Here is a 22,761-nt window from a genome sequence, read left to right as displayed (position 1 = left end):
AGTGATGTCACCGACCATGTCATGAATGATTTAATATGTGAGGTCATAAGCAGTGCATTGTGGAGGCGCGAGTTATAGTTAGCTCAGCTAAATATAACTGCTGAATTTCACTGGTTTTGTATGAGTGAAACCTGAGCCTAACCATAACATCCCTGTAACCTTTGTTTTTTTTCAGTGAATTCATATGTTTTTTTAACTAGTTATCGCATTTGCAGAGTAGTGGATAAGTGGGTGAGGCCTCTGACCTAATTCTGGGACTTACTGCAGGTAACAGAAGGGCTAGTTGACCCCCAAGGACCCTCAACAGCCAAGGGGACTTCATCCCCCAACCAGCAGTGCGCCAGGAGGCTCGTTTTCAGAGTAGTGGAGTAAGGGTGTGTGGCCTCCGAAGGCCTCTCAGCAATCCCGCAATGTGGAGCCTACTGGAGTTAACAGGAGAGTTAGTTGGCCCCCAAGGACCCTCCGGAGGCAAGGGGACTTCATTTCCCATCCAGCTATATATATATATATATATATATATATATATATATATATATATATACCTCCGGAGGCAAGGGGACTTCATTTCCCATCCAGCTATATATATATATATATATATATATATATATATATATATATATATATATATATATATATATATATATATATATATATATATATATATATATAGTTTCAAATATTTTCTCTTGAAAGTTTGTTATTGCGATTATTTCTTTTCAACACGTTTTATCTTCATCAATGCTTTTGTTTGCTTTTCAGAATACTTGTTTTTACTCTTCCTTTTCAAGTAAGTGTCATGGTGGGATGGTTTCACCTTACCTACCTTCATATTTGATTAAATACTGCTGACTAATCTGATTCAAGCATGTGAATCTATAAAAGATATTTTATTGGATAAAAAACAAGTTACTTACCTGTACACTGTGGTTCTTCAGTATTAATATCTTTTATAGACTCCCATGCCATCCTCCCTATTCCCGTTACGGCTCGCCATTTCAGATCTCAGAGTTTATGTTACCAGTCCTGCCAAGTACCACGCATCAGATGTTAGACTAACGCATTTTTGCAGTGGAGCTCCGCATCACCGCACTGAAATGCATTGTCATGCAAAATAAAGCATAGCGCCTCAGCTGTCACTGAAACGTAGCCTAAAACTGTATTGCAGTGTGGCAGCTGGCAGTGTGCCACCTTGGCATGTGTGCACTTCCCTCGCAGTCTTTGGGTTCGCAGTGGAGCTAATAAGCTGCTGGAAGGCTCACTGCTACAGTGTATCAAGATTCATTGATTACTGCGGCGCGGCTCTCAGCCTGACGTTACGTCGAAGTAGTGCTCAATGGGTACTACAGAGACATAACAGCCCAATCCGGTCCTGCTGCTGGGACGGAGTTTATGTAAGGGCGGCTGGCTACTGGTTTGCGGCAATCATGGCGCTCGCAGTGCTGCCTGCTGCTCGCACAAGCCGGCATATACTGTCAGCTGCTGCTATATTAAAATATGACCGTCCCCCTCCCCCCCCCCCCCCCCCCCCCATCCCGAATTCAAAATTGCTAAGGGCGATTGAGTCGGTGACTGTTGCAGGTGCAGCCAGGACAGCCTGTGACTGGACAGAACTCACTGAGGACTAGGAGTTAGACGGCAACCACAAATTGCCACTGTGGCTCGCAGCCTGAGCATGCCTTGCAGAGTCGCTGTCTGCAAACCATGTTGAAGTAAGTTACCACCAGCCACCTGAGACGTGCGTGTCTGCGCGTGCGTGCATTGGTGTGTGTGTGTGTTAATTACACAAATTATTTTTTGGCAGCGCGTGATCAGGCAGCAGTGGGTGCCGGACGTGTAAGTTACTCTCAACTCACTACAAAGGTGACACAGGTGGATCCGACCTTGTGTAATTGTTGCTGAGGCCTCACACCCCCTGTTGGGCTAGGTCACGTCACAGAGAGAGGCCCGAGTCTTGATGCTCTCCTGATTGATTTTGCCATCAGGAAGGGGGCCCCTGTGTGGGCAAAGGTTGGCAATCTGTGTTTTGTTTTTCTGCCGGCATGCCCGGCAACACTAGTGTGTTGTTGGGGCATCACACATCCTATTTTGGGCCGGGTCCCATGTGGGAGGGAGGCCCTGTGGAGTGATGCTCTAAGCAGTATTATTAATTATGAGGGAGGAGCCAGGGGCCCAGTACAAGTCGGCAAAGGCTGGAAGGTAGGTCTGCCGGCACATCCAGCAACACATATCCGGTTACAAGGGCACTAGACTAGTGAAGTGCCCTTCCATCTCTGGTGCTTTGCAGCCATTTAAAGATTTTCTTTGAGTTTCTCGTTGCTCAAATGGGTGTAATTTCTGATATTTATATGTTTCCTTCATTTTCATTGCTTGATTTTGCTTGCGAGAAAGTGTCACTCATGATGGTTGAAATGTCACTCATAATTACACTGATTATGACAATGTCACACATAGGAATCTGAAACCTTGGCAGCTATGTTTTACACTTGTGCACGAAATCTGAGAAATGGTGGCTCTGGTGTAGAGGGCTTCTGGGTCTAAGCTCTGATTGGTTGGAGTTTGGATGCTTTAAAACAATGTGAATAGGCTAACAATACATATTGGTTTTACAATTGAGATTAATACTAAATAATTAGCACTGCTTTTAATACAGTTACCGTGGGACTCCTACCATGATGCCTGGGACGATTCAAGCATGTAAATCTATAAAAGATATTAATACTGGAGAACCATAGTGTACAGGTAAGTAGCTTGTTTTTTTTAACTGCTGAAACAATCTTTCTAGTAAATATTCTGTCTACCTGCAGATTCCTCACTGACCAGCTTGCCTCCCTGTTTGATGGCTAGTTATTGGGAAAGCTTAATAAGATTCCAAATTATATATTGGCACTACACTACTCTGTTGATGTCAGTCCCTCTGCTCGCCTCGGAAGTTGGGGAAAAATTGAGGGAAATTGACGTGCCCACGCGCGCTGACATCAATTCTTTCTTTTTCCACGCCAGCAAGCACAGATCTGGAGAGAGCGGTACCCCATCACTTGTTGACTAAGTATTTGTTTGTTACAATTTGTAAGTAAACTTACCCCTGGTGCATAGAGATGCCCGGTTTCAAGCTTTGCGAGGCGTGTCCCCACGTCGTTCCAGGTCCCGGTCCCATGGGAGGTCGAGGGCCCGGTCGCAGAGCAAGCACCATCATTCAAAGTCTTCACACTCTGAGTCAGGTAAGGCAACACACAAGAAATCGAAGAAGCTTCGCCGTTTTTTGTCCTCCGCTCGCCAGTCGCGGGACGCGACTGAGGGGGTAGGTGGCACTGCCCCTGTGTCTCCAACGGAGCCTGAGCAGTTACAGTTGGCTTACCCACCTTTCCCGGGTCCATCGGCGACTCCGGACGAATTGCAAGAGTTCGTGTCTGCAATGGCACGTATCTTTGGCCGGTGCGGCCCCTTCGGCACGCCTTCAGGCCCCACTGTTCCGTGTTCCTCGACATCGCCGGCTCTGGCCCCGATGTCGTCGATGCCCAGAGGCCTCCATGGCTCCGGCCGTGGCTCCCCGTTCTTGCCGGTGGACCCCGTATGGCCCCCGCCAACATCGACATGGCCAGCGGTCCCAGCATCGACTTTTTTTCCGACATCGGCACGGTGCCGGAGGGATGTCTCCCGACGCCGATCCCGATGGGGGACTTTTACCCTTTTATTCACCCATGTCCTCGTCCACTTGTGGAGGAAGGGGAGGACTGGGAGGGGTTTGAAGACCCTCTCGCAGCATAGAGAGAGTCTGTCCCCGACTGGGATGAGGAGGCGGAGGCCGGTGGCCCGGATTACACACCGGCGCCTGGTTCACCATCCCTTCAGCTACTATGGAGGAGAGTGGTACCTTTTCCACAGTGCTACGTAAGGCAGCCGAGGCTCTTGCCCTCGAGCTCCCTGCTGTGGCTGTTAGGACCGACCTACTGACTGAAGTGCTTCGGCCAGCCTCGTCTTTTATAGAACCGCTGTTGCCGTTTAATGATGCACTTGCTGATGTGCTTCTGGGCACCTGGTCCCGGCCCAACACAGGGGCCCCTGTGGACAAGGGTGTAGGCCGACGCCATCGCCCGGCCCCGGGCGACCCTGCCTTCCTCAACCAACACCTGAGAGTTTGGTGGTTGAGGCCTCGACGTCCCCGAGTGCGTTTCCTTCTGCTCCACCAGACAAGGAATCCAAGAAGTTGAACCAGTTTGGCAAGAAGATTTATTCTTTTGCAAGTTCTGGACTGTGGTCTGTGAACACTGCCTGTCTCTTGGGCCGCTATTCCCATTCTGTATGGGATGCGGTTGAACAAGTGCTACCTCAGTGTCCGGAGGTGGCCCGGGCAGTTCTCTCCCGAGCTCTTATGGAGGGGAGAGATGCGGCAAAATTCACTATATGTTGTGATCTTGCTACCGGTGATAAGCTGGGTAGGGCGATTTCCACAACGGTGGCGCTACATCATCATGCCTGGTTGAGGACGACTGGTTTTTTGGCAGATGTCCAAAATACTTTGATGGACATGCCCTTCGATGGCACTCGCCTCTTTGGTGATAAGGCGGATTCCACATTGGAGCGTTTCAAGGACTCTCAGGCCACGGCCAAGTCCTTAGGCCTTTCGGCTACACGTACTCCTTCCGCTTCTAACTTTCTTTCCTTTCGAAGCACCGGAAGGGGCGTACAAAACGTTCATTCCAGAACAAGCCTGCGCAGCAACAGTCCCAGTGCAGCTGCGGACGTGGGGCTCGCAGAGGCGGGTCATAGGGCCAGCGTCCGGGTCAGTCCTCCAACACTCCCACTGCCAGTGCCTCCACACCTTCCTAGTCCGGTGTTTTGGGCCCACCAGATGCCAGTGGGGGGCAGGATTCGTCATCACCTCCCCCACTGGCGCACCATTACATCAGACAGGTTGGGTTTGGAGATTGTTCGAAGGGGCTATCCACTCCCCTTCGAGTCTACCCCCCAGCCATGCCACCGCAGTTCCACCGCATGTCAGGGGATCATTTGGCACTTCTCCAGCAGGAAGTAACGGCCCTCTTGGCCAAGGGGGCCATCGAGCGTGTTCCGACGCCAGAAGTAGATCGTGGTTGTTATTCCCACAACTTCTTGATTCCAAAGAAGGACAAGGTTCTACGTCCCATCTTAGACCTTCGGAGCGTAAATCGCTTCCTCCGGAAGGAGAAGTTCAAAATGCTCGCTATGGCTCAGGTCTTGTCTGCTCTCGACCCACAAGACTGGATGGTGGCACTGGACCTGCAGGACGCTTATTTTCATATTCCTGTCCTGCCGACCCATCGGCGTTACCTGCGATTTACGGTGGGCCAGGAGCATTTTCAGTTCACCGTGCTCCCCTTTGGCCTTACCAGCGCCCGTCGGGTGTTCACAAAAGTGATAGCGGTGGTCGCAGCTCATCTGCGCAGATCAGGGGTTTCAGTCTTCCCCTATCTCAACGACTGGTTGTTCAAGACGGGCTCGCCCCACACAGTTGTCTCTCAACTCCAGACTACGGCTGACCTTATGCATTTGCTGGGGTTTTCCATCAACGTGCCGAAGTCGCACCTGATTCCCTCCCAGAAGCTTATCTTCATCGGAGCGGTTCTGGACACGGCGCAGTTTCAGATTTATCTTCCCGAACAGCGAGTCCAGGACATTCGGGCCATGATTCCGATCTTTCAGCCCTTGTCTTGGGTTTCGGTCAAGACGACTTTGAGGCTACTGGGACTCATGGCCTCCTGCATCCTGCTGACCGACCATGCCAGGTGGCACATGCGGGCTCTGCTATGGGACCTGAAGTTCCAGTGGGCGCAGCATCGTCCAGATCTCGGAGGGCAGTGCACAACAATTGCAGTGGTGGCTCACGAATCATCATTGGGTCAGTGGCAGATCCCTCTCCCTTCCCCAACCGGAGCATACAGTGGTGATGGATGCGTCCCTGCTGGGATGGGGCGGCCACATGGGAGAGGCAGAGATCAGAGGCCTCTGGTCTCCGGCGGAGTCCCGGTTCCATATCGACCTTCTGGAGCTTCGGGCGATCCTTCTTGCACGGAAGGCATTCCTTCCCTCTGTCAGGGGGAAGGTAAAGCAGGTGTTCACGGACAACACCACCGTCATGTGGTATTGCAACAAACAGGGCGGGGTGGGGTCGTGGACCCTATGTCAGGAGACTCTACGCCTCTGGACATGGCTGGAACGTCACAGCATTTCCTTGACGGTTCAACACCTGGCGGGTTCTTTGAACGCCAGGGTGGACGAACTCAGCCGCCGGTGTCTGATGGATCACGAATGGCGTCTTTACTCGGAGGTGGCGCAATGTCTCTTTCAACACTGGGGAGAGCCTTGGTTAGATCTACTCGCCACAGAAGAGAACGTGCAATGTCCGCAGTTCTGCGCATTGAAATTTCCAAGGCGGCACTCGCTCGGCTACGCTTTTCGCCGCGAGTGGAGCTGCGGTCTGTTGTACGCCTTTCCGTCTATACCTCTTCTACCCAGAGTGCTGAAGAAAATCAGGCATGACCGGGCCCAAGTCATCCTTGTGGCTCCGGACTGGGCTCGAAGAGTTTGGTATCCCGAGCTACTCAGTATGAGCCTGGCTCCCCCGATCCGACTGCCTCTGCGGGAGAAATTTCTGTCACAGCAGCAGGGGACGGTTCTCCACCCGAACCTGTCCAGCCGCCACCTAGGTGCGTGGAGATTTAGCGGCGACAGCTGATTCCATTTGACTTGCCTCTCGAAGTCTGTGATGTCATTCTGGCAGCCAGGTGTCCCTCCACAATTGGTATACGCCTGCAGGAACAAATTTGTGGCATGGTGCACAGCCAAGAATCTGGACCCCCTTTCTGTCCCTCTTTTGAGGTCCTTTTGTTCCTTCTTTCTCTGGCCCGGCAGGGCTCTGCTCTGGGCACTATCAAGGGCTACCTTTCGGCCATTTCAACCTTTCTGAGGCTTCCAGATCAGCCTTTTCTTTTCAAGTCCCCTGTTGTACAGAGATTCTTAAAAGGCATTATGCATATGTTCCCTCCTGTTCCTTTCATAATGCCTCAGTGGGACTTGAATCTTGTTTTGACTTATCTCATGTGCGCTCCCTTTGAGCCGCTTCACAATTGTCCTTTACGTCTTTTGACTTTGAAAACTACCTTCCTGGTGGCTATCTCCTCTGCCAGGAGAGTAAGTGAGCTTCAGGCTCTTGTAAGCCTCCTTTTCTGTCGGTTCATCCGGACACAGTTGTGCTTCGCACTCGTCCTTCCTTCTTGCCAAAGGTTGTCACTGCCTTCCACATCGGGCAGACTATCACCTTGCCCACTTTCTTTCCGCCTCCGCACCCTTCCAGAGAGGAAGAGAGGCTCCACCGTCTGGACCTAAAACGTGCGCTCTCCTTTTACCTGAATCGCTCACAAGCATTCCGGGTGAATGACCAGCTCTCTGTTGGCTACGCAGGTGCCAAGAAAGGCCGGGCTGTTCACAAGAGGACTATCTCCCGCTGGGTCGTCTTGTGTATCAAGGCCTGTTATTCTATAGCTAAAAAGGAACCTCCGCTGGGGCTGCGTGCCCATTCTACCAGGGTGACAACAGATACTACTGCATTGGGACGCGGTGTCCCACTGCAGGACATCTGTCAGGCTGCCAAGTGGGCTTCAATGCACACTTTTACAAAGCATTATTGCCTTGACAGTCAGGTCCGGAGAGATGGCTTATTTGGTGGTTCGGTTCCTTGTGAATTTCTGGTGTAATCTTGTTCGCAGACCCACCACCGGGGTTGGTATTGCTGGGGTATCTATTCTAAGGTAAGGAATCTATCACTAACGTGTCTCTTTCAGATGCACAAGTTACTACTTGTGTAACAATATATCTGTAAGAGAAATTAGTTAGTGATAGATTCCTTACCGCCCCACCCATCCTCCCCGTTCTGCGAACTGATTTCTAGGGTTAAGGTCATCCTTTCGGGCCCTAGTTTCTATGCACCAGTGGTCAGTATCTTACATGGCTCTGCGTTCCTATCGAGGAAAGTTGTGTACAGAACTGACAGCGCGCGTGGGCGCGTCTAAGTAGCTCCAGTGACGTAATCTTGACGAATACGAAGCCAGCGACGCACGCGGAGCCGTACGATGACACCTATCGATGTGCAGGGGTACTGCTGATGAAAGCTTTCCGGATCCAGTCTGATGCCTGGGGATATTCTAAGGTAAGGAATCTATCACTAACTAATGTCTCTTACAGATATACCGTTACACAAGTAGTAACTTGTGCGATGTTATTTGAGACTGGGAGGATGACTGATTTCGGCCAGTGGGAGCGTATTGGGATTTGGAACCCTGGGAGAAATATTGGAAGGTGGGGAGGTTAAGTCCTTTGAGGCCCTGCAGGACAAGTATGACCTTGCTGAGACCCAACAGTTCAAATACATGCAGCTTGCTCACCCCCTCTAACTATAAGTTCCTTACCATCCACTTTCACCCCATTCTGTGGAGTAGATTGTTGACTCTCTGTCAGTCTCTCAGAGAGTGCAGAAAATCAACTGATCTCGGCATCCAAGGGTGGCAGCTATATATAGGACTCTGTGTTTTCACATCCATAGGCAGTGCAGAGTCCATGTTGAGTCCAGTTGTGGCAACTATAGTCACGGAGGAACTATTGCAAACTTTCTGTATCCAGTCTGGCACCTGGGAGGATTCAAAAGGTGATTAATCTGCAGTTAGATAGAATTTCCACCAGAAAGAGCGTTCCCAAAAAAAAGAAACTTGTTTATTTTGCCACTGCCAGACCAATATTTCAAAATATCAAAATGTATTTGGCGATATCGAACTCGCCCATATTTCTAGGTGAGCGGATTTCATGAATTGAGCTTGAAAACTTTTAGAGATGCACTTCTCAAACCTATTCCAGAGTGGTCTTATATTTGGGCACTCCCACCATAAATGTCACGTCTTCTCCAGCATGCATATTTGTGATCACCCCTAAATAAACTAGTTGGATTTGCACATAGTATGTTTTGTGCAGAATTTTAATTTGAAGTAATCTAAAGTGTGTTCTAATGGATACTTCTTTTAGATACCTTCAAGGCTTCCCCCATGCTTTCTCAATAATTGGTCTGATGTTGACTTTCTATTTTTACTTCAGAGGATCTAGTCCAGTCGAATTATTCGTCCGGGGCTTATATTTGGAGGAGATTGCATGTTGTAGAGGAGGTGCTAGTATTCTGTTCTGTTTTCAAATGGAAATTCACCCCAGCCTTCTAAAGAATAAGACTGCCACCCTTTCTCTCCGAAACCCACGGAAATCAACTGCGGAGTACCACAAGGATCGTCGCTCAGCCCCACACTCTTCATCATCTACATGGCCCTCCTCGTCGCCATCGCCAGACAGCACAAACTCACCATAGTATCCTACGCCGACGACACCTAGCTCATCTTCTCACTCACCAAGGACCCACCACCACCAGACTCAACTTCCAGGTAGGAATGAAGGACGTCGCATCCTGGATGAGCAAAAGCTGACTGACGCTCAACTCGGAGAATACAGAGGTCCTCGTCCTCGGACCCTACCCCTCTGCATGGGACAATACCTGGTGGCCCACCACCCTCGGCAGCCCTCCCACCCCCACGGACCACACCAGAGACCTTGGCATTGTACTCTACTCCTCCCTCTCCATGACCTGACAGGTTAACGCCGTCCCCTCCAGCTGTTTCAACATCCTCTGCATCCTCCGAAAGACCTTCAAATGGATCCCCCGAATCAAGGAAGACCGTCACCCACGCACTCATAACCAGCAGACTGGACTACGGAAACGCCCTCTATGCCAGAATCAACAAATCTCTGCTCTGCAAACTCCAGACCATACAGAACACCGCAGCCAGGCTCATCCTCGACACCCCTCAACATGAACACATCACCCAACACCTGCGGAACCTCCACTGGCTCCCCATTGAGAAGAGAGTAACTTTCAAGATACTCACCCACTCCTACAAATGCCTCCACAACACCGGACCCAATACCTCAAAGAGAGAATCTCCTTCCACATACCCAGAAGAAACCTCCGATCCGCCGACCTCGCCGAAACCCCGCGCATCCTCAAAGCTGGAACGGGTGAAAGAGCCTAATCCTACATTGCGGAGAAGACCTGGAACGAGCTCCCGATTTACATCAGAGCCCCCTCCCTGAACATCTTCAGGAAGACACTCAAGACCTGGCTCTTAATCTTTATACCATAAGAGCATGCGTATGTGCAGGTATTTGAAGAATTGCAAGTTAGAAAGAATTCCTCACACAGGGATCCAGATGGTATAATTGCACCCAAATTCTCTGTCACCTAACTTTTAAATACTGATATTATCACATCTTTGGACTCCTGACATTACACGTAGATCTTGTATCAAGACTGAATCCCAGAATTGTGTCTCAAGGGTCAACACACCCTCTTAGCCCACTTTTTCATTTGGGACTTTCCAGACTTGAACCACTGTCTTGATGAAAACTAGTAGAGTATTTTCAAGCTAGCCTCCATATTTTACTTTACAGTAAACCCTGATGCGCAGTGCACACCTGTCTGCCTTGACTGAGGTCTCATGTTGAGATGCTCCACTAATAATTGTGAGGCCCAATAATAGTGCCTCACTTCTGGCCATGCTATTCCTCCTTCATATATCCCAAAATACGTTAAACAAGAGACCTTCTTGCAATACCACCATTCTATAGGAGAGAGTGTAAGTGTTCATTCTGTTTGTCAGAGTAAGTTTTGGGTATTGAAACGAGGGTAGTTTGCATACTGTATACAGATTTAGTGGGTGAATTATGTTGTATAGGGCCACTCTGCCCATAATCAAAATAGAGAGTGTTTTCCAGTGGGACACATCTTCAGTAAAGCTCCTCAAAGTGACCTTTAAATTCTTTTCAATCAACACCTCCCAGTTAATGGTAATACACATACCCAAATATTGGAAATCCTCGCTCAAACCTTGAAAAGGACAATACATGTGGTGGTAGCCAGTTTGTTTAAATACCGTTTAATATTGCTAAATTTACAGACTTAATGTCAAACGTGGACCATTTCAGTTTATGAAATAAATATTGAATTACACTATTCAGATGATGGTTTATACAGTACACTCAGCTAGAGCTGAAATGGTTGACCCACTAAAGAATAAAATTCAATTGTGATTGGGATGTTCCAAATGGTTATGTGTAAGACTCTTTTGCATTTAAACTAGAGCTTTTCAGGGGCTCAACATTTCCATCCCTGTATGAAGCCTCCTATATATTTGTTCCAGTTAAAAAGTAAATGTTCAGGAAGTAGAATATACTTTTTCTGCGGAATGCACATCATTCCGATACTGCCTGTGTACTGGCAATTTGAAACAATAGCACTTAATAAACATAGTTTTGCAAAAAAAATAGCATTCAGATAAGCTGTTTCCAGAGAGGTATTAAATCTCATTCTCTCTTGCTATGTATGCCTCTTATTCTCTCTGACTTTCTTTTTTTCCAGTTGGTATTTGAACAGAAGCACTTAATATCCCTTTTCATAATTCTTAGTATTTGATGTAGAGATGGTGCTGCTCCCTGTTGTATTGTGTGTTCCATTTTCACTAGCATCAGGGCGAGACATCTATATTCAGTTGTAAATAGAGTAGTTCTTGCTTAAAGTTCTACTCAGCAATTTCCTATGAGTGTCACAATTATGTTGTTTTGATGTCTTCATTTCTGTGGTCTCTATCGCAAATGTGAATAACGAAAGCTTGCAGAATTAGCAGAAAAGTTGAATGCTATTAATGTTTGAGACTGAAACACTACAATGCTCTTTCTTTATTTCAGAACAAAATAAACCATGCAGTTTTAAAGGACTTGCTGGATCCGATTAAAGATCTCTATGAAGATGTTCGGCGGAAAGCTTTAATGAGGTTGGAATATGAAGGACTGCATAAAAGTGAGGCCATTACAACACCAGGTGTACGGTTTTACAATGACCCTGCCAGTTATGCAATGAACAGATATGCTTACTATGTCTGCTTCAAATGTAGAAAGGTAGGTTATATGTTGCTTCATTGCTACATTAACAGTGTTCAGTTTTATCATGCAGAAGTATCCTAGAATGTTAATTATTCTAGAGTGTTTAGTGTCACAAAAATCCAAACTGGGAATTATCACAAACCAGTAACCAGCTCATAATATTGGAGTCAGTTTGTTGAACCTTCATACTTTTTATGTACAATTGTAAGTCCCTGGATATGTGTCATATATGATGAGATTAATTCCAACTATGTAAACAGTGTCATTTTAGTGTATGGCAATGTTTACTCTTTGTGAAACAAAGAAATGTGATTATGAAATGAATGAAAATTGAAAGCTTCTTTAATTGGACTGACCCATTAACCAGTTTAAAGTGGCTTATTTATTTTTGTTAATTCCTCTGATGCTTTGCTCTTCCTATTTTCAGTTTGTTCATAATTATCTGTGGGTAGCCGTAGGCATGACATTAAAAATCATTTCAAGACTAAATCTATCATTATAAAAAAAAAATCTTCAGGTGGACCGCAAACCGAGCATCCCTCTGTGCACTCCTACCGCATGTTGCATCTGAGGGAGTCCCAGAGAAGAGCTCAGCTTTAACCTCTCAGTAACTTTATCCTTTTGTCCATTTGAATTTGTATATGTTTTGCCATGCTGTGTAAAATGCTCTGAATCTCAAGGGCCTAGTATGCGCTTCATAAAACTGTATTAAAAAAAAACCACAGTATCCAGTTACTTTCCTGTTCTACTCTGGAGATTAACCAGACCTATCTTCGGCTTTCAGAGTTCTTAAAGTATTAACGTAATTTTCTGTGAACGTTCCTTTATCAGGGCTATGGATGGTCTCTTCTCTGTCACAACTGTTGTGAGAAGTTGGCCTGATATATGATGTCACTAATTCTAGTGTACACCTTGTATCAGTCCAACAACCCTTATGGTAATTGGTTGTAAAGTCAACCTTATAGACCAGCTATCCTAGTGGTAGCATGGACAAGAGCAGTCTTAGGCTAAACTCTGTATGGCATGTGAAGCCAGCTGTTATACCATTTGCGACCCCTTGAATACCAAATGAAAGGACACCACAACAGATATATTATAAAAATAGAATGTATTTATTCTAGTCCAAACACCCTCAGCACTCTTTATGAGATTCGAGGTAAGTACAACACAGTCTTATTTAAGCATACATAAGTCACACAGGTAAGTAATACAGTTAGGCCCAAGGGGCCACGCAAACCATATACTAAGTAAGTGGTATAAGAACCACTGTCACGAACACAGGATAGGCCTAGGGAATCGCTGGGGCTACACTATCCTATCAGTTGCTAGGCAGTGGGAGGCCCACGGGATTCAGGTGCAGAGTGGAAACACTCACGCGTAATGCGTAAAAGTCAATCAAAATAGTAGTTATTAGAAATTAAGAGTTTTAGGACACTTCGGAAGGAACTAGGAGTTAGAGACTTGGAAACTAGACACTTGGATAGTCAATACCCTTGTGAGCACTGGAGTACTCAAGTTACCTAGCCCACGGGCTGCGGGTGCATAGGTGTGAACTTGCGTCTGGTTTCGTCGTCGACTGGATGCCTGAAGAAAGTTGCTGACAGGCAGTCAGTGAAGAGTGTCCGGTGGATTCCAAGGATGGAATCAGGAAGGAGGATACCTGCAAGCAGAGGGGACAGAGTCTAGGTCACCAGCCAGGAGCCGGGAAGGAACCAGGCGATGTCGTGTAGATGCAGGTGAAGCTTGTCGCAGCAGCCAGGGGTACCAGGAGGCGTCGAGGATGACCAGAACCAGGAGGCGAGCTGTCCCACGAAGGCTCTTGCTGTCGGCGGGGTCGATGTCGAGTTAGGACCCAACAAGCCTTGGCAAGCGCAACCCACGCAGGATGGAGGGCTTGCTTCTGTCGCAGACCAGGAAGGTCTGGGGTGCTTCCCTTTCACAGGGGAGCGGGTGCCAGTCTGGAGGAGCCAGACCAGCAAGGCAAAATTGAAGGTTCGTCGTCACAGAGGTCACTAGCCAAGGGGCCAGCAACCGAACAACACGTCGAGCAACTCAGGTGCAGAAGGGCCCCACGCAGAACACGTGAAGTGTGGGGAGCTGATCTTCTTTGCAGATGGTGCTCGGGATTGGGGCTTCTCAATTCCCCAAGCACAGCCTCGAGGCAGCCTCAGAAGTCGCGCTAGTCAGTTACTAGCCACTTTTCCCAAGTCGCCGGTCCCACGTCCCTCGTTGCCTCCACGGGTCTCAGCTTTGCTGTAGATGTGGATCTGGTTCAGAGGTGACTTGAAGTCACGGCGCTGGTCAGTCTCTGCAGTCGTCCCTCGTAGGATCAGTCGCAAAGCAAGCAGCGGTCGCTGGATGGTGCCTGGTTGCCCAGGGTGGTCACTCCTTGGCCACAAGGGAGATTCTTCAGTCTTCTTCCGTAGTAGAATGTCGAAGGTCCAGAGTTTCTGTTCAAGATGCAGGTTCAGGATAATCCCAAGTCCTAGGGACTCGGCTCCTACTCTTATACTAATCTGGGGGGCTGGGTTACCTGCTAGGTCCCTCCTATGGGTGGGACCAGGGAGGGGGGTGGTTACACCCCCTTCCCTTTGTCCAGTTTCGCGCCAGGACTGGGGCTGGAGTGCCCCAGCACCGGTTTGAACTGGACTATGCATGGAGCACCTTGTGTGCCCCAGGCATGTCTCATTCCTTTCAGCCCTCCCTGCCCCAAAACACTAAAGTCTGTCTGGGGAGGTGCTAGCACCTCCCCAAGCAGGAAACCTATTGTCCAGGCCTCCCTGGCTGGGAGGGCTCCCAGCTGCAGGAGGTCAGACTCGTGTCTGTGGCAGCAGCATCCATTTTGTGATGCTGAGGCTTTGGTCAGAGTTAAACAGCAAAGTAGGATTTTAACATGTCTCTCCCTCTAGAAGGGAGGAATAATATCCTCATCACCAGAAATGGTATGGGGGTATTATTCCAAAGTGTTAGACACCTTACACGACATGTTTCGATAAAGCCAAACCATAGTTACCATAACCGTTTAAGATTATAAGTCACTTTAAGAGTATATGGTAGGCGATATCATCGAACAGCTATAAGGACATGGTTTCGAAAGCTGCAGACAGGCTCAGCTCATGCTAGAGCACCATCTCACATGTTACCAAGCACTCTGCCTCCAGGATTGTTAAGGCCCGCCATAGGAGTGACTGATAGGTTACCCATGTGTCTATATATAAGGTAGGTATAGGAATACTACACCTAAGCAAGGGGTGATTACACGACCTTGCCCCAGCTGAGTGATCAGCCAGTTGTGTCATAATGGAAGGCCAGGCCAGGGGTGGCATAATACGTGCTGCAGCCACTGGTAGGACTAGGGTACACCTATGCCCTGGGTACCTAGGGTACACTGTACAGGGTCCAATAAGGTGATCCTTACCAATTGGCTATGTACCTAGGGTACATGGAGTCCCTTTTAAAGAGATAGCAGACAGCCTGAGACCCTGAATGGCAGGATCTCAGGCCAACTAAGTCGAAAAACCAGCTAGACACTAGGCAAAAAGTTGGGGGTAACCATAGTCAGATATCCACCTTCCTACAACTGTCATGACAGACAAAGAAGAAAAAATCTTTTTTCAAATCCTCCTCTACTGATGGGGGTGTATTGATGACCCCACATGAGCGAAGTTTTGGTTTTATCTGATAGAGACATCTAGCCGCAGATTCCTTAACTTAGAATATGCCCCCAGGCGTCAGACTGGATCTGGAAAATCTTTTTTCCCCAGCAATACCTCTGCACGCCGGGAGGCGGCGGCGCCCGGCTCCGTCCTGACGTCGTCCCCGGAAGTGACGTCAATGGAGCCATAAAAGCCCCTCCATGCGTGCTGACGTCAGTTTTCTTCTTTTCCGCGTCCTAACGCGGATCCGGGAAAGTAATACCTCGGGCCTGTTTTTGTTTATTGCAGGCCTTTTCGATGCACTTTCGCGTCCAGGAACAGTGTGTCGATGCCCTTTGTGGGCCTCAAACCGTGCCGGTCCTGCTGGACAGATGCCGGCGACGGACACTCACGAACTCTGTATATGGTGCTTGGGAGAGCAACATGACTCGGTGGAGTGTGACGTTTGCCACCAGCTGCGGCCGCAATCACTGCGGGAACGCCGCATGAAGCGGCTGTCTGCCCAGATGTCCCAAACGGACCCCTCGCGACACAGGTCTCCTTCTCCAGCGGAGTCCTCCACGCGGCTGGGCATGTTCCAGCACCGTTGCCATCATTCGCCTACCTCAGGTAAGCATTGATCCCCCCCCCCCTCCCTGGTGCGCCTCCGGGCCCCACGGGGGGGTAGGAACTCAGGTTGGAACACCGCTGGCGGGTTTACCCTCGGCTCCAACCGAGTGCCCTGACTCTGACACTAGAGTTGCCGCAGGTAAGCATTTGCCCCCCCTCCATGGCGCTCCTCCGGGCCCCATGGGGGACCCCCTGAGTCTTTTCACTGCACTCCAGAGCAGGCACCAGTGGAGCATTGGCCTACTCATCCTGCTGCTGAGCCTCTATTAAGTGGCCGGTTTAGCTTGCATCCATCACCTACTGATGACTTGCTTTCACCGCCTCGTGGGGCCGTGGAGGCTAGTGGGACGTTCGTAAGGGCTGTAGACATTTTAAGGATGGTGCCGACCTCAGTCTCTAGTCCTTTGCTGGATATTCTCCACCAGGGCGGGGGGAACATGGAACCGTACCTTTTGCAGAGTCATTGTTTGACATCCTTCTCGGAATGTGGGCACGGCCCTCCTCGGGGACCCGTGGATCGTGCTGTGGCACATCGGCCGGCTCCCACTGACCCCGCCTGTTTGACCTTCCATCCTGGAGCTGGAGGACTTGTGCTTCAGGCAGCTCTCTCTGTGACTCCTGTTCTGTTACATCCTCTCACTCGGGAGTCTCGGTGGTTGGAGTCATGTGGCCGCGATGTGTTTGCATATGCCAGCTCAGGACTCCGGTCCCTCAACACGTTGTATGTATTTGCTCGGGCTACATTTTCCCTTTGGGACGCTGTTGACTGGCTCCTCCCCTCCTTGCCGGGGATCTCTCGTATCGATCTGGCCCGCCTAATCAGTGATGGCCACGATATGGCGCATGTTAGACTCTGGGGTCTCCTGTTGGCACAGGTATGCACTTGTGACAAATAGGGACCTCCTCCTCTAGTCAGGGTAAGGGGGTACACTTCTAAAATAACCCCTGCTCACCCCCTTGGTAGCTTGGCACGAGCAGACAGGCTTATCTCGGAGGCAGTGTGTAAAGCATTTGTGAACACATACAGTAACCAAGTGACAATACTACAGATGGACACCACACAGATTTTATATTAAAAATAAGTATTCTTTATATAGATTTACCTCAAGACCATTAAACGACAAAAACACACAATACTGTTACTTTAGATGGTAGAAGTTTGCTTAGTTCTCTTAAGTTCTTAAATGCAACACTTTTAAGTCAATGTACCTTTCGATGCGTTGCGCTTCCACGACAAGCAATGTCGCAGCGATGGAAATGCGGCAAAGTTCTGGTGTAAAGAAATAAAGACGTGAACATCTTCCAGATGCGATACGCTTCTCCGATGTTGGGAGAAGACTCGACTCGATGCTGCAGCGGCGACACACTTTACGCGATGCGACGACAGCGGCCTTGGCAGCGACACTCTTCTCCGATGTTTGCGAGACGCTTCCGCTCGATGCGATGTTGCAGCGGCGACACCCCTTTACGCGATGCGACGACAGCAACTCCGACGGCGGTACGCTTCTTCGTGGATGCGAGGCGCTTTTCTTGATGCGGTGCAATGTGACAACTACAATGGCTGCGATGGCGACACGCTTCTTCCTCGATGCGAGACTCTTCTCTTGATGCGGTGCAATGCGTCCGCTACGATGGCTGCGATGGCGACACGCTTCTTCGGCATTGCGAGACACTTCCTGGATGATGCGAGACGCTTCCGCTCGATGCGATGTTGCAGCGGCAACACCCTTTACGAGATGCGACAACAACAGCTCAGACGGCGGCACGCTTCTCCTTCTTGAGTAGCGCTTCCAGCTCCTTGCGACACTTCCAAAGAACTCTTGGGAGCTGGGGGGTGAAGTCTGTTGTTCCTGAGACTTCAGCAGGAGGCAAGCTCTATTCCAAGCCCTTGGAGGTCCTTCACAAGTTGAGCAAAAGTACACACAAAGTTCCTTTCTCCACTCTTTGGCAGTAAGGCAACCACTGCAGGCCAATCCCTCAGGTTCAGGGATATTTTCCTCCTCAGCTTCTTCTGGTTCCTCCCTCAGCAGAGGTTCTTCTTATTTTCCCGAAGTGATCTATTTTCTTGGGATCAGGGTCCCAATATTTATACCCAGAAATCCTTTGTCCTCTGAAGGCAGAGGGGCCTTTGCCCAGTTCCTGAGCACTCTGTTTACCAGACCTCTCCTTTCCTTTCGCAGGTCAGAAACATTAGATGCCCCACAGGAGGTGGAGCCAGCATTGTGGAAGGCAAGTACAGCACTGGAGCACTTTGTTGACAGGATTCCTTCTCTTCATTCACTGTGTAGGGCAGAGACATCAGCCGCTCCCCAGGAGGTGGAGCCAGCATTGTGGAAGGCAGACACTGCCCTATTCAGGTCCCAGGTGCAACTCCTCCCACCCATCTGGATGCAGATCTCTCTATTCACCACTGGGACACATCACCCTGTCTCCTGGCATTCCCCAGCCCTGTCACTCAAACCCCAGACAAAGGAATACACCCAGTCTAGCAGAGGCAGGTTTGAATAGTTGGACAAGAAAATGCCTACTTTCTAAAAGTGGCATTTTCAAACACAGAATGTTAAAACCAACTTTACTAAAAGATGTATTTTATCATCCTGAGTTCAGGCATACTAAATTTGAATTTCTACCATGTTCTCTGAGTCAGTTAGGATTATAAGATGTAATAACCAAACTGCCCATTCTGGCCTATGGAGAACAGGTAGCCTTGCAATAGTGAAAAACGAAAATGGCTGTAATTAACTATTAGAACATGCCACACACACCAGGGCATGTCCTACCTTATCCTTACAATGCACACTGCCCTGGGGCCTACCAGAGGGGTGTCTGATATGAAGAAAAGGGAAGGTTTAGGGACTGGCAAGTGGGTGCACTTGCCCAGTCAGCATGACAGTACCAGACTGCACGCAGGCTCTGCAATGGCAGGCCTTAGACACATGTTTACAGGCTTCTGTGGGTGGCACAACCAGTGCTGCAAGCCCACCAGCAGTATTTGGATTACAAGCCCTGGGAACTTCTGGTGCACTGTACTAGGGTCTGACAGGTAAACCAAACCAACCAATCATGGAATCACTAATCATACATTAATTTACAATAGGGAGCACTTGCACTGTGGCACTGGACACCAGTGGCACAGTGCCCTGAGCAGCTAACACCAGCAAAAACATACATGAGGCACAGCGAAAAATGGAAGGGATACTCACGCCAATGTGCCAGGTCTAACAGCAAACTTTTCAATTCGGTCTGCCATGGACACCACGGACAATGTGGTCGTACTATGGCCAGGTCGGTTGCCATACGCCGCCACGCTTGGTTGCGTGATGGCGTTTTCCCAGATCATGTTCAGGAGCGGCTAAAAGATATACCATTTAACAGGGTCACTCTTTTTGACGCCCATGCTTATTCAGCAGTCCGGCGCCTCCTGTATATGTGTCTCTTTACTGTTAGCCGTTGTGGGCCGCAGATGTTCTGGGTTGCGTGGCTGCACAGCCGTGTTGTTTACTTATTCTGGTACAGCTGGTTAAGCTGTGTTTACCTTTCTTTTGAGCCTCTGCCTACGAGCTTGTCTCAAGAGGGACCCTTCTTTTGTAGGGTTGTGCCTTACCCAATGTGGGGTATTTGTTGGCAATCATATTGCTACTCTTCTTTGCCCAGGTAACTTGCCGCAAGCTGCCTCTTCCTACTGTTGTAGGATGTCTCCTCTGGTGAGTTCCATAGGCTTGGTTTCTCTCCAAGGGTTACCATTGGTTATCTACGGTTGGTCCGTAATACATCCCGCCTCCGTAGGGGGTTTTGTCACCCTGGCATGTTCCTACAACCTCGCTGTGCACGTCTTGCTTGTCTATCTGTGGACATGGGCCCCTCGTCGGTAGGCGTCGTCGTGCAGCTCCGCGTACGTCGCTGGCGTCATAGCCGCCAAGATGACATCGTCGGAGCTACTTAGATGCTCCCACGCAAATATTTGTGAATTTTTTTTATTTCTGAGACTTGTTTCTCTTGTTTGTCGAGTACTTGACTTCTGGCGCAGTAGGGACGCCCAGGTCTCGGTCCTGTTGGGACTAACGTCTGAACATGTCGGCGGAGGACCTGCAGGTCGTGTGTCTCTTCTGCTTCGGGCACGTCCATAACCCCGATATGTGCCCCAGTTGTCGGGCCATGGCGCCGAAGACTTGTGGGAGCGTTCCCGACAATTCTTTGAGGCCCAGCAATTGCTCCGCACCACTCAAGGTCGAGGGACCGGTCGCGGAGCCTACACCATAGTTTGTCGGCATCAGGGTCAAGTAAGTCGAAGCGCCATACCAGGTCGAAGACGCGGCATCACTCTTCGCCTACCCCTCACCGGTCGCGGGATGTGGTGGAGGGGGTGGGTGGTCACTCCCCCGTAGCTCCGGTGGAGCCTCCGTTTTTGCCTGGGGCCCTTCCCCGGGGCCGTACGCGACTCCAGAAGGAATACAAGTGTTTATTTGCCCCTTCGGGTCCCTCCGGAGCGCCTTCGAGCCCCGTGGAACCGTTGAGTGGTCCTGCCCCTGTGCCGCCACCTTTGGCCCCGACAATGCCGGCAACATACCCTGGGGCGCCGTTGGTTCTGGCCTCGGCCCCACCGTTGGCTCCTGGCCTTGGCTATGGCATCGCCGCTGCTGCTGGCTCCAGCCTCGGGCCGCCGGCTGGCTTCCAGCCTCTGCGCCGCCGCTGGTTCCGGCCTTGGCACCGCTGCAGGCTCCGGCCTCGGCGCCGCCGATGGCTCCAGGCCTGGCTTCAGACACGGCGCTGTTGTCTCCATGGCCGGACTACGACGAGCTTGGATTGACCTATTGTCCACCAGTTCCTAGCCTGGGAAAGGCAATTTTCCCACCTTTCCCCGGCCTGCTTGTCCTTCTCGGCCTCTACACGGCCGACGGCAAAGACTGGGAAGGGTCTGGAGACCCTCTCGCAGCTCAGTGTGAGGATGCGACACACTAGGATGCCAATGTGGAGGATCTGAGCGTTCTGGATTTCTCTCCACGCCTCAGTACACTGTCCCCTTCCTCCGTGGCTACGGAGCAGGATGGTACATTTTCTGTGGTGTTGCGCAGGGCAGCTGAGGCTCTTAACCTCAAGCTCCCTACGGTGTCTCTCAGGACCAATCTCCTGACTGAGGTGATTCGGCCCCTTTAATGATGCACTTACAGACGTCCTCTGGGCGCCTGGTCCACGCCTCCCACAGGTAGTCTTGTGGATAGGAGTGTGGCACAACGGCATCGCCCGGTCCCGGGCGACCCCAGTTTCCTCATAACACCCGACGCCGGAGAGTCTGGTTGTCCAGACCTCTGCTTCTCCCAGCGCATTCCCTTCCGCACCTCCAGATAGGGTACCTAAAAGAAAGAAAAAAAGAGGTTTAGCGGCCTGGGAACAAGGTTTTACCTCTGACACTTCGGGACTGCGGACAGTGCATACTGCATGCCTTTTGGCCCGCTATTCCCACTCTGTGTGGGACACAGTGGCGACGGATGCTCGCACGGTACTCTCCCAAGCTATACCGAGGGGAGAGATGTGGCACCTTTTACTATACATGGTGGCCTTGATACAGACGACTCCTTCGGCAGGGCAATATCCACAACTGTGGCGCTTCACCGTTCCCCCTGGTTTTTCGGGGATGTCCAGAATGCCTTGTTGGACATGCCCTTTGATGGCACGCGCCTCTTTGGTGACAACCCGGATGGCACGTCGGAACGTTTTGAGGGCTCCCTAGCAACGACCCAGTCCTTGAGCCTTTCCGCCGCACGCACTCCCTCGGGGTCTGCCTTTCGTTCCTTTCCTGGCAGGGCCGGGGCACCCAAAACACGTTCCTTTCAAGGCCGCAGGCCTGCGCAGCAGCACTCTCGGCACAGCCGCTGAAAGGGGACCCACAGACGTGGTTCACAGGGCCAGCGGCTGGGTGAGTCCGCTGCCGCCCCTGCCACCACGGCCTTCAAACCTTCCTAGTCTGGGGTTTTCGGGCCCACCGAATGCCCGTGGGCGGCACGATTCGCCATCGCCTCCCCGAATGGTGCACCATAACTTCGGACAGTGGGGTTTTGCAGATAGTCCAAAGGGGCTACTCCCTCCCATTCCGGAATGCCCCTCCGACCGTGACCCCTCCGTACCACCGCATGTCAGTGTATCACTTGGCGCTTCTCCAGCAGGGCGTTCCGGCCCTCTTGGCCGGAGGGGGCCATCGAGCGTGTTACGACGCCAATAGTAAGTCGTGGTTGTTATTCCTACTACTTCTTGATTCCAAGCAAGGACAATGGCCTGCGTCCTCTTTTAGGCCTCCGGTACGTCACTTACTTCCTTTGGACGAAAAAGTTCTAAATGCTCCCGCTTTCAGTCCACCGTACTCCCTTTTGGCCTTACCCGCGCCCCTCGGGTGTTCGCAGAAGTGATGGCAGTGGTCGCAGCTCATCTGCGCATATCAGGGGTTTCAGTCTTCCCCTATCTCGACTACTGGCTGTTGACGACGGGCTCGCCCGAGCAG

The 22,761-nt window shown here is 50.3% G+C and overlaps 1 protein-coding gene across 15 annotated transcripts in view; it reads left to right on the top strand.

The window, feature by feature from the left end:
* The window catches only part of MYCBP2 (MYC binding protein 2), a 1,771,217-nt gene that overhangs the window by 1,687,240 nt on the left and 61,216 nt on the right, over positions 1-22,761 (top strand). For all 15 annotated transcript variants that reach the window (XM_085622060.1, XM_085622057.1, XM_085622054.1 and 12 more), the window contains one exon: positions 11,809-12,018. In XM_085622060.1, coding sequence (XP_085478186.1) covers positions 11,809-12,018 — 210 coding nt within the window. The remainder of the gene's footprint in view (positions 1-11,808; positions 12,019-22,761) is intronic.

This window comes from Triturus cristatus, chromosome 8 (genome assembly GCF_964204655.1).
Source record: "Triturus cristatus chromosome 8, aTriCri1.1, whole genome shotgun sequence".
Taxonomy (NCBI): domain Eukaryota; kingdom Metazoa; phylum Chordata; class Amphibia; order Caudata; family Salamandridae; genus Triturus; species Triturus cristatus.
The sequence above is the reverse complement of the archived record's forward strand: the minus strand, read 5'-3'. Positions and strand labels throughout refer to the sequence as shown.